This window comes from Polistes canadensis, unplaced genomic scaffold, assembly GCF_001313835.1.
Source record: "Polistes canadensis isolate GaletaPanama2010 unplaced genomic scaffold, ASM131383v1 scaffold_667, whole genome shotgun sequence".
Taxonomy (NCBI): Eukaryota; Metazoa; Arthropoda; class Insecta; order Hymenoptera; family Vespidae; genus Polistes; species Polistes canadensis.
This window is the reverse complement of record NW_014570214.1, coordinates 8,801-23,671: the sequence shown is the minus strand read 5'-3', so window position 1 is coordinate 23,671 and position 14,871 is coordinate 8,801. Positions and strand designations below refer to the sequence as shown.

The 14,871-nt window shown below is 29.4% G+C and overlaps 2 protein-coding genes and 1 long non-coding RNA gene across 4 annotated transcripts in view; 1 reads left to right on the top strand and 2 right to left on the bottom strand.

Annotated features, from left to right (window-relative positions):
- Positions 1 to 2,008: 2,008 nt before the first annotated feature.
- Positions 2,009 to 4,092, bottom strand: LOC106792784 (myosin regulatory light chain sqh). 2 transcript variants are annotated; one of them, XM_014759304.1, is made up of 4 exons: positions 3,989 to 4,092; positions 2,821 to 3,019; positions 2,529 to 2,742; positions 2,009 to 2,440 (listed from the first exon to the last, which is right to left on the bottom strand). In XM_014759304.1, exons 2-4 carry the CDS (start codon positions 3,008 to 3,010, stop codon positions 2,320 to 2,322), a joined length of 525 nt encoding a protein of 174 aa, XP_014614790.1. In that variant the 5' UTR covers positions 3,011 to 3,019; positions 3,989 to 4,092; the 3' UTR covers positions 2,009 to 2,319. The 2 variants fall into 2 exon arrangements, with proteins under 2 accessions (XP_014614790.1, XP_014614789.1); XM_014759303.1 differs by lacking the exon at positions 3,989 to 4,092 and adding an exon at positions 3,293 to 3,386.
- Positions 4,065 to 4,826, top strand: LOC106792785. Its single transcript, XR_001382345.1, has 2 exons — positions 4,065 to 4,149; positions 4,457 to 4,826. It is a non-coding gene; the product is annotated as an uncharacterized LOC106792785 (long non-coding RNA).
- Positions 4,827 to 5,000: 174 nt separating this feature from the next.
- Positions 5,001 to 14,871, bottom strand: part of LOC106792783 (sushi, von Willebrand factor type A, EGF and pentraxin domain-containing protein 1) — a gene marked incomplete at its 5' end in the record, with an annotated part of 17,905 nt that continues 8,034 nt past the window's right edge. The window contains 19 exons of the mRNA XM_014759302.1: positions 5,001 to 5,817; positions 5,892 to 6,074; positions 6,150 to 6,258; positions 6,344 to 6,523; positions 6,609 to 6,782; positions 6,878 to 7,057; positions 7,281 to 7,526; positions 7,802 to 7,981; positions 8,099 to 8,272; positions 8,528 to 8,762; positions 8,822 to 8,940; positions 9,038 to 9,217; positions 9,353 to 9,529; positions 9,925 to 10,074; positions 11,989 to 12,115; positions 12,236 to 12,399; positions 12,766 to 12,888; positions 14,266 to 14,361; positions 14,456 to 14,665. Coding sequence (XP_014614788.1) covers positions 5,715 to 5,817; positions 5,892 to 6,074; positions 6,150 to 6,258; positions 6,344 to 6,523; positions 6,609 to 6,782; positions 6,878 to 7,057; positions 7,281 to 7,526; positions 7,802 to 7,981; positions 8,099 to 8,272; positions 8,528 to 8,762; positions 8,822 to 8,940; positions 9,038 to 9,217; positions 9,353 to 9,529; positions 9,925 to 10,074; positions 11,989 to 12,115; positions 12,236 to 12,399; positions 12,766 to 12,888; positions 14,266 to 14,361; positions 14,456 to 14,665 — 3,110 coding nt within the window. The remainder of the gene's footprint in view (positions 5,818 to 5,891; positions 6,075 to 6,149; positions 6,259 to 6,343; positions 6,524 to 6,608; positions 6,783 to 6,877; positions 7,058 to 7,280; positions 7,527 to 7,801; positions 7,982 to 8,098; positions 8,273 to 8,527; positions 8,763 to 8,821; positions 8,941 to 9,037; positions 9,218 to 9,352; positions 9,530 to 9,924; positions 10,075 to 11,988; positions 12,116 to 12,235; positions 12,400 to 12,765; positions 12,889 to 14,265; positions 14,362 to 14,455; positions 14,666 to 14,871) is intronic.

Below are 14,871 nucleotides of genomic sequence, written 5' to 3'. Positions count from 1 at the left end.
GACACTTATTTTACAAGCTTCGTTCGTATTCTTTCGTAGAAAAAATTTCTCTCGATGGATAATTATATTTTCGATTAAATAATTTAACGTAATTCGGATTGGTTTTAACGTTGTCAAACGAATAATAATAAAACGTAGAATTAACGATAGTCTTTTTACGAAAATTTTGCATCATCGTATTATATCGTTTTCGTATTATATCCGCACACACTCGATTAAATATTATCTTCACAAAAATTTAATCCCTTTTCTCTCTCTCTCTCTCTTTTTTGATTTCTTTATTAATTTATTCAGAAAATTGAGGAGAGTACAAACTCGCGAGATGATTGTTGATTCCAAGTAACAATAAAGTTGAACGAACACCGAGTTTAATTAAAACACACACTCTGCGAGAAGAAAAATTCATTTTTATAGGGGTGGTGGGTGGGTGGAGGGGGGTGGGTGGGGAAGGGATTCGTATTATCAAACTTTCGAGAAGAAATAATAGGATGGAGTAATATATTACAGGTAACGTCAAAATGAACTGAGTTGATGTTTAAGGGAAGGTGGAATGATAAGGGGTAGGAATTGAAGGTGGAGGAGGAGGTGGAGGAGGAGGAGGAGGAAGAGTGACGTAAGATAATGAAAGAAGAAAAAAACCACCAAATTAAAAAATGAATGAGTGAGTGAGAGAGAAATAGGAAGAAGAAAGTGTGAAAAAAGATGAAGTAGTAGTAGTAGTAATAGTAATAGAAAAAAAATCAGGAACAGGAATGACAGTTAAACCAGGAACAACAGGAACAGCAGCAGCAACCTTCGTCCGGGCCACTGCCGGACACACGACTCACTCGTTCACTCTCTTTCTCTCTCTCTCTTATTTCTTTTTCTATATATTCTTTTCTGTCCTTCTCTCTCCCGTCCTATTTATTTTCGAGACGAACAGAGAGAGATGGTACGAACGATGCGCCTATAAGAGCGAGAAAGATATACATGAACGACGCGTGCGACGTAGTAGGTGGTTGCGCGGTAGGTAGAGAAAGAGAGAAAGAGATAGTGATAGAGATAGAGTAGGGGAAAACATTGAGAATGAGTGAGAGGAAGAGAAAGAGATAGAAAGTAACAGAACACCGATCCTACCGCGTCAACGACGTAGGTGATACTGCAGCTCCGTTCGGTACACGTTCTTGGTAGTGGGGTGACGCATGCGCAGTACAATTCACGAACTAAGACCACCACCGAATACTTGACGAATCGTTGTTGTCATCGTTTTCTTCTTCATCTCCTTGTGTATATATGTATGCATTAATTATTAATTTTGGGTTTTTTTTTTCTTTTTCTCGATTTATCGGATAATATAGATCTTTGTGATATTAATATTGTTCTGTGAAATTTTAATTTCTTATTTCTTTAGTAGGATAACTTTTTTCATTTGGAATAAATATTGTACAATTATGATAAAGGAAATGGAGAATTCAGATTAAAATTTATATATATATATGTATGTAGAAGTTTTATCATAACTTTTAATCTCTTGTTATATATTACTCTTTTTGTTATATAAAAATAGATTACCTATTTTATATTATTTTAATTTGTTCTCTATCATAGGATAAATTGATATTTGTTATATAAATAAAATCGTAATTTGGAATTAGAAACGAGGAAATGTCACTCGAGAAAGAATATATACGTTTTTTGGAATTAATTGTTAGTTATATATTCGTAATTATTCGCGTGTATTGTAATTAGAGTTTCGTTGGATTTTCTGTAATTAAAAATGAGGGCAGTCCAACGTCATTAAATCATATTCAGAGTGGATTATTATATTAAAATATAAATGCCAAATCTACAACAGTTACAAGATTGTAAATATATCCTTAAATATCTATTTCCTATCTACCGCCTTGTTGTTGTGTTTTTTATTATTATTATTATTATTATTATTAATATTATAATATATACACCACAATAAAAAGTGGTGAAAGAGTTCAATAATTTTTATATTACTGATCCCCTTTTTTTAATGCACAATATTATCTCCTTTTCTCATTTTATTTTCTATACCATAACCAAAGTTTTAACGTCATATATACTTTTTCTAATATAATATGTATATATTAAGAACAACATGGCATAAATTAAACAGAATAAAAATCTAGATGGCATGGTTATGGATGAAAACGTAACACTAACTAAAGATTTGTAAAATCCAAATGTCATGTTTTATAAATAATGTATTAAACATATTTTGAAAATATATAGAAACAAGGAAGAACTTAATACTTTTTATGATAGAAGAGACAGATCCGCATGTACAGAAATACCAGAATGTATAAATGCTCACTGTTCGTCTTTATCTTTAGCTCCGTGCTTTAAAATTCGTGTGAATTCTAAATAATCAAACATTGATCCTTTGATGGGTGCTTCGCGGTACATTTCATCTACATCATCATCGGTGAATCTGTAAGCATACAAACAAAATATACAATTACAGTATTGCAGATTTTTCAACGTCATTAAAAAGTGAAGAATTATTATCACAAAATTACCTGTCACCCATTGTCGTCAAAAGTTCACGCAAACGTTCTTCATTTATGTGACCAGTGTTTTCTTCATCGAAACAACCAAATGCATTCTTAATAACATCTTCAGGATCTGTACCTTGGAGCCTCTCTCCGAATAAAGTTAAAAACATTGTGAAATTAATAGGGCCAAGCGCTTCGTTCATCATAGCTTCTAGATATTCATCGGTAGGATTTTTTCCTATAACATATAAAAATATTTGTTATAATATAAATCATTAATTTATATATTTGCTCTTGTGCATATGTTATTATTTACCAAGAGATGCAAGCATATCGTGAAGATCTTCCTTATCTATGAAGCCATCATGGTTCTGATCGATCATGTTAAATGCTTCTTTGAATTCTGCGATCTGTGCTTGGTCAAACATTGCAAATACATTGGATGTTGCACGCTGTGCACGTTTCTTTGTAGTTGCACGACGACCTGCTGTTTTACGGGCAGACATGTTGACTGGCTAAAAACAAATAATTAAATATAATTCAATTAATAGATATATATATATATATATACATTATATATTTATTAATAATTAAGTATAAACTATGTAATATGATATATCTTCTTTGTTAATGTAATTTTTTTCTACCTATCACGTAACTTTGCCATGATACTATTACCGTCATCGTTTATTTTCGGGTAATTAATTCAAAATATTTGGACGTAGCCGAAATTAGGATAAAAATAATATGACTAACACGAGTGCACGATTATGAGGACATTAACTCACCATTTTTTCCAACACAATCTCAAAACTTGACTCACTTTAATCGCGCGACTAAAGGAACAACGAATATTTATTTTTACCCAACCATTACTTACACTTGTAAAATTTAAATTTAATGTGAAAAAAAACCAAAATGGCGTCGCGCGGGTTTTACAAAATTATAACACTGTGAAATAAAGTAATCTTCGTTAAACCATTTGAATAAATTTGTATCGAATTATTCGAAATAATCATTAATTTATTTAACAAAATATTCGTAAAATGTAACCATTTGACTCGTAATTAAATTACTTTCTTAATCTTATCTTAATACGTCAATCTAATTTATACATCTGGTTCTTATTTTCCTATATACTGCACTGTACTGTCGTTGTCATTCTTTACAAATCTCATATAAATTTTTTAAAAATAATCGAATAATAAATGAAATATTGGGCATAAGAATATTAATTCCAATATAATGACAGATCAAAGATTTGTTTTTCATAATTTATTAACGAAATAATTATAATCTGATCAATAATTTGTACGAAAGTTAAAACATCGTATGTCACGAAACAATAATGGCTGTACGAACGTAGACACAAATTTATATCGTTCATTTTTTAATGTTTAATATAAATCATATGTTTATATTGTTAGTATGAATTGTCAATTAATTAAAATATATAAAATATTTTAACCGAAATTAAAACTCACCTGATAAAAAAATCTGATTTAAAGAAGAAAGAAACTCCACAAAGAGACTGTGTTTCGTGCAACACTATGAGTCACGTCACTCGTCACTGCAGTTTATTCACCACACCCGGACTACTAACTCCATCTGGAGAATCATTCGAAATCTTATGGCTACATTATATGTGAGTAATCATGAAACAATGTAGCGATAATATTTAGGCCAATTAAAAACATATTATTTTCTTGAGATTTTCAATCCATTATTTACACAAGCTTTTTAATTTTTTTTAATAATCATTAAACAATTATTTCGAATTTTATTATCATCTTGTGATAATGACTTAGGGTATCAATAAATTTTTGAATTGACACAACAATTTTCTATAAACTTAAAAAAAGTAAATCATTTCAAAATAAACATACCCATGCATAAAATATTATTTTGATTTGAGAATAAAACAAGATTTTATAATGAAAATTTGTTGACAGGAAATATGTATGAAAAGGGATACGAAATCATTAGTTACGATCCTGGTCTTAAAGTTCTTCGATTTCACCATACTTGGAATAAGTTCTCGCTGAAAAATTCATTACCATATTTGGATAAGATCGGTTCTGATAGATGTACATATATACCAATTTAAACTCTTACTTTCATACCAAATTAAATTCACGAGAATCTTGTTTTTTTTTAAATAACGAATTAAACAAATAAATCGAGTATAGCGCTATTGGGGACAATCAGCGCTACCTACAGTACGATGATGGAACTAAACTCCATTCAAATTTATTTCAAAACGTGTTATCATATTTATTTGAAATATTTATTGTAAAAAAGTGAATAAAAAATGTGAAAAATGATGTTCAGTGTTCAAGAAAGAATAATTGGGATTGTTTCTACGTCTCCTATGTCACATAGGTGTGTTAATATAAATCTATATTTAATATATTTCATTTTTTTATGAACATTACAACATTTTGTGCCTAATCATAATTTTAGATGATTTGGTATAAGAAATTAGCTTAGAGGCTGTTTTAAAACAAACTCGTGTTGCTCTTTATTCGCATTTGATCTTCGAAGAAATAAAATAAAAATAAAAAAAAAAACATAATATCGACATATGTATAAGTATATATATTATACTACAACGTGTCGCTTAAATTCTAGAAAGAAAACAATGAATTATAATATAATCGGAACATTCTATATACAGAATCATACAAGTACGTAATCGATGTGTTTCAAGCAACACGACAAGCGTCGAACTATCGATTTTTACTTCTTTTCATTTATTTATGTATTCTTTTTTTTATATTACTCCAAACGTTCAAATCGATTCGAACGTTCGACGTCCATCTTTGTTATATTTTTTTAAAAAAAAAAAGATCTTTTTCTATAAAAAAAGAACAATATAATATCGTTCTTATCAACCGTATGATCCAATCATCGAACGTTTCTTAAATCTAAATCATTGTGTTGTTTATTTACACGTATATTATCATAGTAATATAAATAATGCGAAAACGAGGCCGTTTAGGTATCTTTCACGTATCCAACAATTAATAAATCCTGTACATATAAGGTCGCGTAGCCTTGAAATTATTTTATTGCATATATGATACGCAATAAAAATGAAAAAAAAAAGTCATAGAAAAAGAATAAAGAAGAAGAAGAAGAAGAAAAGCATCGTGAAAGATTTTTCTTCAGAAATAAAAACAATATACAGACAGCGTATATTAAACATAACTATCGTACGGAAACACCATTGATAGTTATGCCATTCCTATTCGATATTGGTTCAGCTTCGTAATGACCCGTTCTACCATACACTCTTCGGGTGTTTCCATATCTATAATATTATTATCATTATTAATAACATTTAAAATAAATTGTAATAAAAATAATATTGAAAATTGTACTTACCCATACATACTACCGCTTATGCTATACGGATTATCGTAAAGACCCTCTTCCGGTACATTTTCATACATTGTATTAGGTATCCCATCGTTCAAGGTCGCGTATGACATAACAGCTGCATTTTGATCCTCCTTTCTTTCAGCTGCTTGAACATTTTCTGTATTTTTAACAGGTGTAGCCTTTCGTCTGTAATACAATATTATTTTGATTTATTTAATGTTTTTAATTAAATAATTGTTTTGAGAAATCAATGAAACTTACAGTCTTAAGTATACCAATCCTAGGATGATTAGGATGAAAATGATCACTGCAGCTCCAATACCAACACTTGTACCAACTCCTTGAGCTTCAGCAACTTCATTTGGAATTACTATAAATTTATATATATATATAATTTATAATCAAACGAATATAAAGTGATTTATTTTATGATTATTAGTGGAAAATGAACGTACGTTCACATTTGGGTTCATCCCCACTCCAATATCCTGTATCCAAACATTTCCTTAGAAAAGGTCCTATTCTTTCGAATTGCGGAAGACAATGATACTCAGCTGCACCACCATAAGTAGTTGATCCATTAACAACTATAACTCTTCCATTTTCTATCGATCCTGGATGTTTACAATCGATAGCTAAACAAACAAACGTTATATTCGATTTTGAAAATAATTTTATTGAAGATTAATTATAAATGAAACGTATGGTGTTAATTATTACAAAAGCAAGCAGGCGTGGTATCACTCCAAGTTCCATTTTGCAAACAAAATCTTGTCTCGTTGCCTTCCATGTAAAAACCTTTTGGACAACTATAATGAGCAACACCACCAACGCTATGGGTTGATACTTGTGTCGATAAAACACCACCTTTTTCTGGATCCTTACATCTGATTTCTATATAAAAATAAATCAATTAATAAGAAGAATATAAAATATTAAACAATTATTTATAATCTCGTATTATATATTTGACGTATATTTATATTAACCTCGACAAACAGGTGTGGTACCACTCCAAGTAGCATTCTCCAAACATAATCTTCTAGCAAAGCCATCCAATTCAAAGTTACCATCGCATTCGTAAAGTGCAGCAGCACCGTAATACGTTGCATTTGATGTCAAAGTATATCGACCGTGTTGTATATGTTCAGGTTTTTCACAGTCTACGTCTACGAAAAAAAGAAAAGAAAATAGAAATGTAAGATAAAACTCTTTACACTACGTTTAACTTCAATATACCATTTCTTAAAGCATAGTCTCTTCCTTCTTTGTTAGATATAATATTATATATAACTATAGTCATGTATATTACACATATCAAATGGTTTCGGAAAACGAAAAGTTCGGTTACATCGAATATCAAATATATTGTGTATTATATATATATCTTACAAACGCATTGTGGAACTTCACCACTCCATTTTCCATTATCTTCACAGGTCGACAATGGTTCTCCTACGACCTTGTAACCTCTCTCACATCTGTATTTAGCTAATGCACCGATCTTGTAAGAAGTAGCTCCGGTATTTGAATTTTCAGCTGTACCAGTACGTATTAATGTTCTACCATATATACGATCGTTTCCAGTAACTGATAGAATACTATGTTCTGCTAAAACTGGCTCGGGACATCTGATTTCTATGAAATAATAATCATATGATCACATTTATTCGTCAATGAATTATTATACAAGAAACTTCTATAACTAGTTCTTTAACTGCAATTATCTTATTTCCATGTATACACACATATATACAATACAACTAAGTAAAAACTTTTATATTATTCTTTCAATTATCGATTGTGTCTGATCTTCATTCATACACACACACACACAGACACACAGACACTTACAATTAATTAATAGTGTAAGTTAGAATATTTTAATAAATAATTTTTTCTAATTGATTTACCTTCGCATTTTGGTGTAGCATCACTCCATTGGCCGTTATCCAAACAATATCTTCTAGAAACCCCATTTAATCGATAATTCTTAGTACAACCATAAGTTATTTCACTTCCAAGGTGAGTAGTACCGTTCACGTATTCCACTGTACCGTTAAGTACAGGTAAAACTTTGGCACAGTCAATGTCTGTCGAATAAACGAAAGATACATTAGCAATGATTATTTAATGATACATTTCATTTATTTATTCTTATTTGAATTGTGCTTGTTTTTTTGTTCGTTCTCATAATTAAATTCATTTACATTCGCAAGTAGGTACATCCCCGGTCCATTCGCCATCTTTTCCACAAGTATGAGTTGCTTCCCCGTGAAGTAAATTTCCTGGTTCGCAATGATATTCTATCACGCTATGAACATTCAAATCGTAACCGATGACGTAACTTCCAGTTGGTACTTCCGGTTCCTCGCACGTGATTACTGAAAACATTTATTTCATATATAATTTGTAATATCATTTCTACAAATAATAATAATAATAGTGATTTTAATAATGAATATATAAAAATAAGAAAAATTGATTTTACGATACACAATTTTACAATAATAAATGAAAATATTACAATATTATTATTAACTGTGTCGTTATTATATCAGCAATTGTTTATTGATTTTTTCTGATAGTTTATTTATTGAAAAAAGAAAGAAAGACAAAACAATAAGTAAAAATCTTACATTCGCAAGATGGAGTATCGTGACTCCATTTTCCTTCCTTAGTGCATTCCTGTTTTTCATCACCGACCAACCAATAATCATCCTGACAGGTATAAACAGCTAAACTTCCTACAGTTGTAGTACCATTGACAAGAGTTACACTACCGAATTCAATTTGCGCAGGTGTTCCACAATCAACGAAACGACATTGAGGAGCTTTGCCAGACCATTCACCACCAATATCACAAGTTAAAACCTTCGAATATTAAATTACAATAGTATACGTGATTTCAAATATACAATCATATAACTTACGTTGTCACCGAATAAAATAAATCCATTTTGACAGGAATAACTTGCAGTTGAGCCAGCTCTTCTTCCGGTCATTGTGACCAATCCACCGTTAATTTCTGGTGGTTCTGGGCACCAATCGACTAGAATTTTAATTTTGTTTAAACAATTCATCGTTGTTGTTGTCGTTGCTGATTTAATAAAATACATTTAAATAAAATAATAGAAAATTCAACTCACACAAACATTGTGGTTTATGTCCGCTCCAAATACCACCGTCGCCGCATCTTCGTCTGGTGTCACCCATAAGCGTGTAATTCTCGTTGCAAGCATAATCAGCAAGTGCACCATGCGTTGTTCTGCTTTCTAATAACGTGATCACGCCGTTGTCAAGCTCGGGTAAGGGGCCACAGTCGACGACTGAACAAAAATATTACGAATGAAACTCACTCTCTCTTACGTGACTTTAAATTCAATAAGATGTCATGATTCTTTTATTTATTTTATTTTATTTTCTTTCTTTTCTTTTCGAAAGAAAGAAAGAAAGACATTTACATTTGCAAGTAGGAGGTGTCGTGCTCCAAAATCCACTAGATTCGCAAGTACGTGTTTTCGAACCAATGAGCATGTGACCTTCTGGACACGCATATTCTATCGTTGATCCTATTACTCTTTTTGTACCAATTATCGTAGTATTTTCTAATTTATCCGGACTACCGCAAATTGGTGGCCCTAAAATGAAAAATAAATATATGTAAAGAAGAATAGAGATAAATAAACAAAAAAGAACAATTTAATTTGTTAATGCACGTAAGAAATTATACTTCTTTGGTGTATATAAAACATATATGCCTCAAACCGATTATAACGCGATTAACTTCACGCTGTTAATTTCATATCATTGTGCGCGCGCATCGTAATTATCGGCTAACTTCATCCCGTTAATTTTATGTCGCTGTGCGGCGCGTACATCGTAAACAATTTATTTTCAAAAGAAGTATAACTTCAAAAAACAAAAGGCATATTATATTTGATTATTTTCTTCTATCGAAATGGAAAGTATATATATATATATATATATATATATATAAAAGAAAAAGAAATATATATATTGTTTGGACTCTCACTGCTTTGACAAATCCAGTGAAGGTAGTCAAGGTTACAACCAACGTCATTCCATAACCAACCACGACCACCGTCCAGTACAACGCAATTTTGTTCACCATTATAATTATTCGGTTGATCCTTTCCCCAAGACGGTCTCTGCACGACTTCACCTAGAATAATAATAATAATAACAAACACTCGCCATATTTATCCCCACGTGTGTTTCATATATTTCAATACTTATTCTATTCGATGATATTTTGTCTCTTCTCGCATTCCAAACGAGAGTTTTCTTTTTTTTTCGAATTATAAATTCTAAATTTTACAACAACAATAAGTGCTGTTTGAAAAATTACAAAAGTATTTATTTTTTCACGTCTTTCCTTTTTTAAATCTTTAACGTAAATTTAAATTATGGTAAATTCTAATCAAATTAAACTCTTTTTTTCACACTTCGAATGATATTTTTCATTTTGTTTTTAACCGACACACAACTGGCAATAATTTTTAAATGTTTTATTAGTAATTTACATTAATTACAAAATATGACAATTTAAATATCCATAATGGAAGAAACAAATTCAATTAAATATTCGTTATATTTATAGATTATTGTGTTGTATTTTATAATTTACAAATGTATGATATCTTTCAAAATAAAAATTGATAATTAAATAATTAAATAATATTTGCCACCATACACGCGTTGGCATGGGATCCAATAAATAAAAGTGTCATACCTATGGTGGTATTGATACATTAAGATTTCGTCAGATATTGAATAAAATAACTTTCACACGTGTTTTTATTTATGATCTATATTTAATACTAATCACGTGTCAATTGAATCACGTTGACAATTATTATTATTTCATTAGCTAATCGCGTATAATTTTCCCCAATGATATTTCATTAAATCACGTCACGATGATAACGAAACAAAAACGAATTCTCAGGTAACACATAATTGTCCGATAATCAACATGTCGAATCCGATTGGCTTCGGACGATTCCATCTTTTCTCTCTCATTCGATTACTCAACTTTGATTTCCTTCCCTTCAACCCCTCCTCCCGCCCAACGCCCCATGTCCCGATTCTCACGAACGTTTATTCTTCTTGTATATTTAATCGTGAGAAGGGAAAAAAAAAATGTGCCGATTTATACTCGTGGGAGGGGGAAAAATAAAAAGAAAAAAGAAAAAAGAAAAAAAAAAAACACTAAGGTAAATAGAGAAAAAAATAATTGCAATGGGTTTGAAAAAATTTTGTTTATAAATTTATCGGTTGAATAATTTTTGTTGTTTTTCATTTCATATCTTTGACAAATATTTTTAACGAAAATGTTAAATATACTTTGCGTGCAGCTTTTTTCTTTATTTAAAATAAAAAAGAACAATTTTTTTTCAAATATATAATTTGAAAAATATATATTAATGTGTGTGTGAAAATATAGTTATGATGAAAAACGATTATTTGTCTGAAAAAAAAAACATACTCTTTGCGTGCAGCTTTTTTCTTTATTTAAAATAAAAAAGAACAATTTTTTTTCAAATATATAATTTGAAAAATATATATTAATGTGTGTGTGAAAATATAGTTATGATGAAAAACGATTATTTGTCTGAAAAAAAAAAAAATACTCTTTGCGTGCAGCTTTTTTCTTTATTTAAAATAAAAAAGAACATTTTTTTGTTCAAATATAATTTAAAAAATATATCTAAACGTGTGTGTGAAAATGTAGTCATGATGAAAAACGATTATTTGTCTCAAAAAAAACACTCTTTGCGTGCAGCTTTTTTCTTTATTTAAAATAAAAAAGAACATTTTTTTGTTCAAATATAATTTAAAAAATATATCTAAACGTGTGTGTGAAAATGTAGTCATGATGAAAAACGATTATTTGTCTCAAAAAAAACACTCTTTGCGTGCAGCTTTTTTCTTTATTTAAAATAAAAAAGAACAATTTTTTGTTCAAATATAATATAATTTGAAAAATATATTTAAACGTTTGTGTGAAAATGTAGTCATGATGAAAAACGAGTATTCGTCTGAAAAAAAAATATTTCAAATATAAAATTCTTACCGTCAACCCATCGCCAAGTTCTAGCTGTAATCAATGGTTCTTTTTGTGCACCGATCCATACCAATTGCGTTTTCAATTTTTCCTTTCGTCTTTCTAAATTGTTTAAAATAAATATCGGTGAGACACCCTGCAAACAAAGGGATTGATTAAAAATTAATAATAGTAAAAAAAAAAAATAAAAAGAAATGTATAGATCATATTCCATCGAAAAAAAAAAAGAAAAAACATAATAATATATAATATTCACTTGAAAACCATGAACCAAGTCTCCGCCACGTGCACGACAATAAGTTCTTGCTTCTTGAAATGATCCACCTTTCTTTACTACGAATTCGTAACAGGTCGAATTAAATGCTGCGAGATCTGCGTCAGCAGGTGTTCCAGCACTCGCACACCTGTCGATCGAAAATTCTACAAACAGGGGAAAAGAAAAAGAAATAACACACACATTGATATAATATTACTTATAGAACGGAAAAAATAAAGTTCAAGAAATATTACAAAAAAATACACAAATATACGTTCGAATATGTTCTCTTTGCAATATTATTCTAAACAATCGTATTTATTATTTTTATTATTATTATCATCAAAATGTTTAATTAACGTTTATGTATTTTAATTAAATTATAATGTGGACAGAATGATTAAATAAAAAATTAAATTTAACTTCTTTTGTTTAATATCATTCGATAGAATTAAAAAGAAAATTATTCGTTATTTGAATTATAAATATATGTAACGAAAAATGTGAGTTAATTATTATTATTAACTTACCATCTGTGGCAAATACTTCAACTTCGCAAAGACTCAAACTTCCTTCTACTCCAACAAGTTGCAGGAAAACGTATTGACCGACCAAAGCTCTGGCACAGACAAACGTCTTCGTAATACCCTCCTCTGTAATTATCGACTGATCAGAATTTTTATTATTTCGAAAGAAACAAATATAAGTGACGTTAGATATACAATTTTGAAAAAAAATAACCAAGGAAAACAGAAAAGATACAATAATCCTTAAATAACCCGTTTATTTTGAAATTAACGTACATTTATTTATATTCGAATCGAAATATTGAAAAGGGTTTGCATTTAATTGAATTTAAAAATATAAATAACAGATGACATACAATAGAATAATGTTTTCGTGTTTCTAATGGTGTCTAATTATTATTAAAAATTATTTATAAAAAGTAATATGTGTTTTTCTGATAGCTCTCTGATTAAACTTATGCCACATTTAAAATAAACTTTTTTCATTACTTTATTTAGGAAACAAATATACAAGGAGAATGATCGCAGTATTATTGTATTAATGTGTCTACAATATACACAATGAGAAGATGATTTTTATTGCCACTAGAGAGCGCATCGATTAGCTTGATCTGATTTTTCAATATATGAAAAAACCTAACCTTTAACTTAGGAAAAAAGTAGATAAATAAGTCGACGAAGTAAATAACAAAATTACAAACTAAAGAAAAATGTGGAATAATTGATTATGATATCACAAAGTCAAGAAAAAATAAGTTACCTTAAACAGTAAATCACAAAATCAACAATATAACATAACCTGTTGAACTGTAAGAAAATTAATTCTAATCCTTCAATTAATTATTAATTAAATTAAGGCTTTGTGATTAAAACAAAAATATCAAAGAGAGAATTATTTATTTCATTTGTTTATTTATAAAATCACACGTATTTAAATCTGAACTTCCGAACACCAGCGCCACCCTCGTGGAGAATTATCGTACTCGATATTAAATTATTTTCAACAACATAAATTCGACGAAAACGCGTATCTCGATCATCCTTCTTGTATAAAACTTCGTAACTTTATTAATAAACAAATTTTCATGTTACAAAATCTTCATGAATTTTAAATACATGAATATTAACAAATTATTTCTGAGAATGAAAAGATCATCATGGTAAAAAAAAATGTAATTATCAAGATAACTAACCAGATATATTTTGTTTTGTTTTTTTTTTTTGGAAAATGGATTTACATCAATTTCAAAATAAACTGTTCAAATATATTTTCTTTCTTTATGGTAAAATTCTCTTTCATAATTTCACCCTATTGTTATACGAACGTCGAACATTTCCTTCTCGTTCGAGATATTCCAACTTGTGAGAACGTTCACATGTTGTGTCCGGTATATACAATATATATATATGTGTACATATTTGTATGTATGTAGTGTATTAACGAATCGAAAGCGTGAATTACAACATTTTGCATAGTAAAACCGATTGGTATTAGTTACTTACCAATTGTACCAGGAAACCAAGCACAAAGAGGATTCCTTTGTAACTCGGTACTGCTATTACCAACTCTTATTTCGATATCCTGAAGAGGTTGATGACCTTAATAATAAATAAAAAAAAAATATCAAAGTTTTCTAGAATTAATTAAGGGTATGTATCATTAAAAATTAATTAATTATAAACGTGTATTTACCACAACAACCTCTCGTCGTAACTCTGACCACTTTAACTGAATATGATTTAAGTAAATCAACTCTCCACCAAGGACTATGTTCGCTCAAGGTCTCCGTACATCTTTTGCCATCATGTTCGGTACTAAGATCACCATCATTTCCGTGTCCTGCGTTTCCTCCTCTTACCGTTGTCGATTGATTTGCTGGTTTCCGAAATGCCACGTTTGTACCTGATTCAAAAATAATTCATTCTATTTATGATCATTTTATTTGTTTTTTTGTATTTATGGTATTTATACAAAATTTTATAACTGATATTTTAAATATGTTACTATGGGAATTAATTTAATTGTAATATTAATGAATTATTTGATGTTAATATTATTTTTGTTAGATAGTATTATTATCTAAGTATATAATACACTATAGATATAAT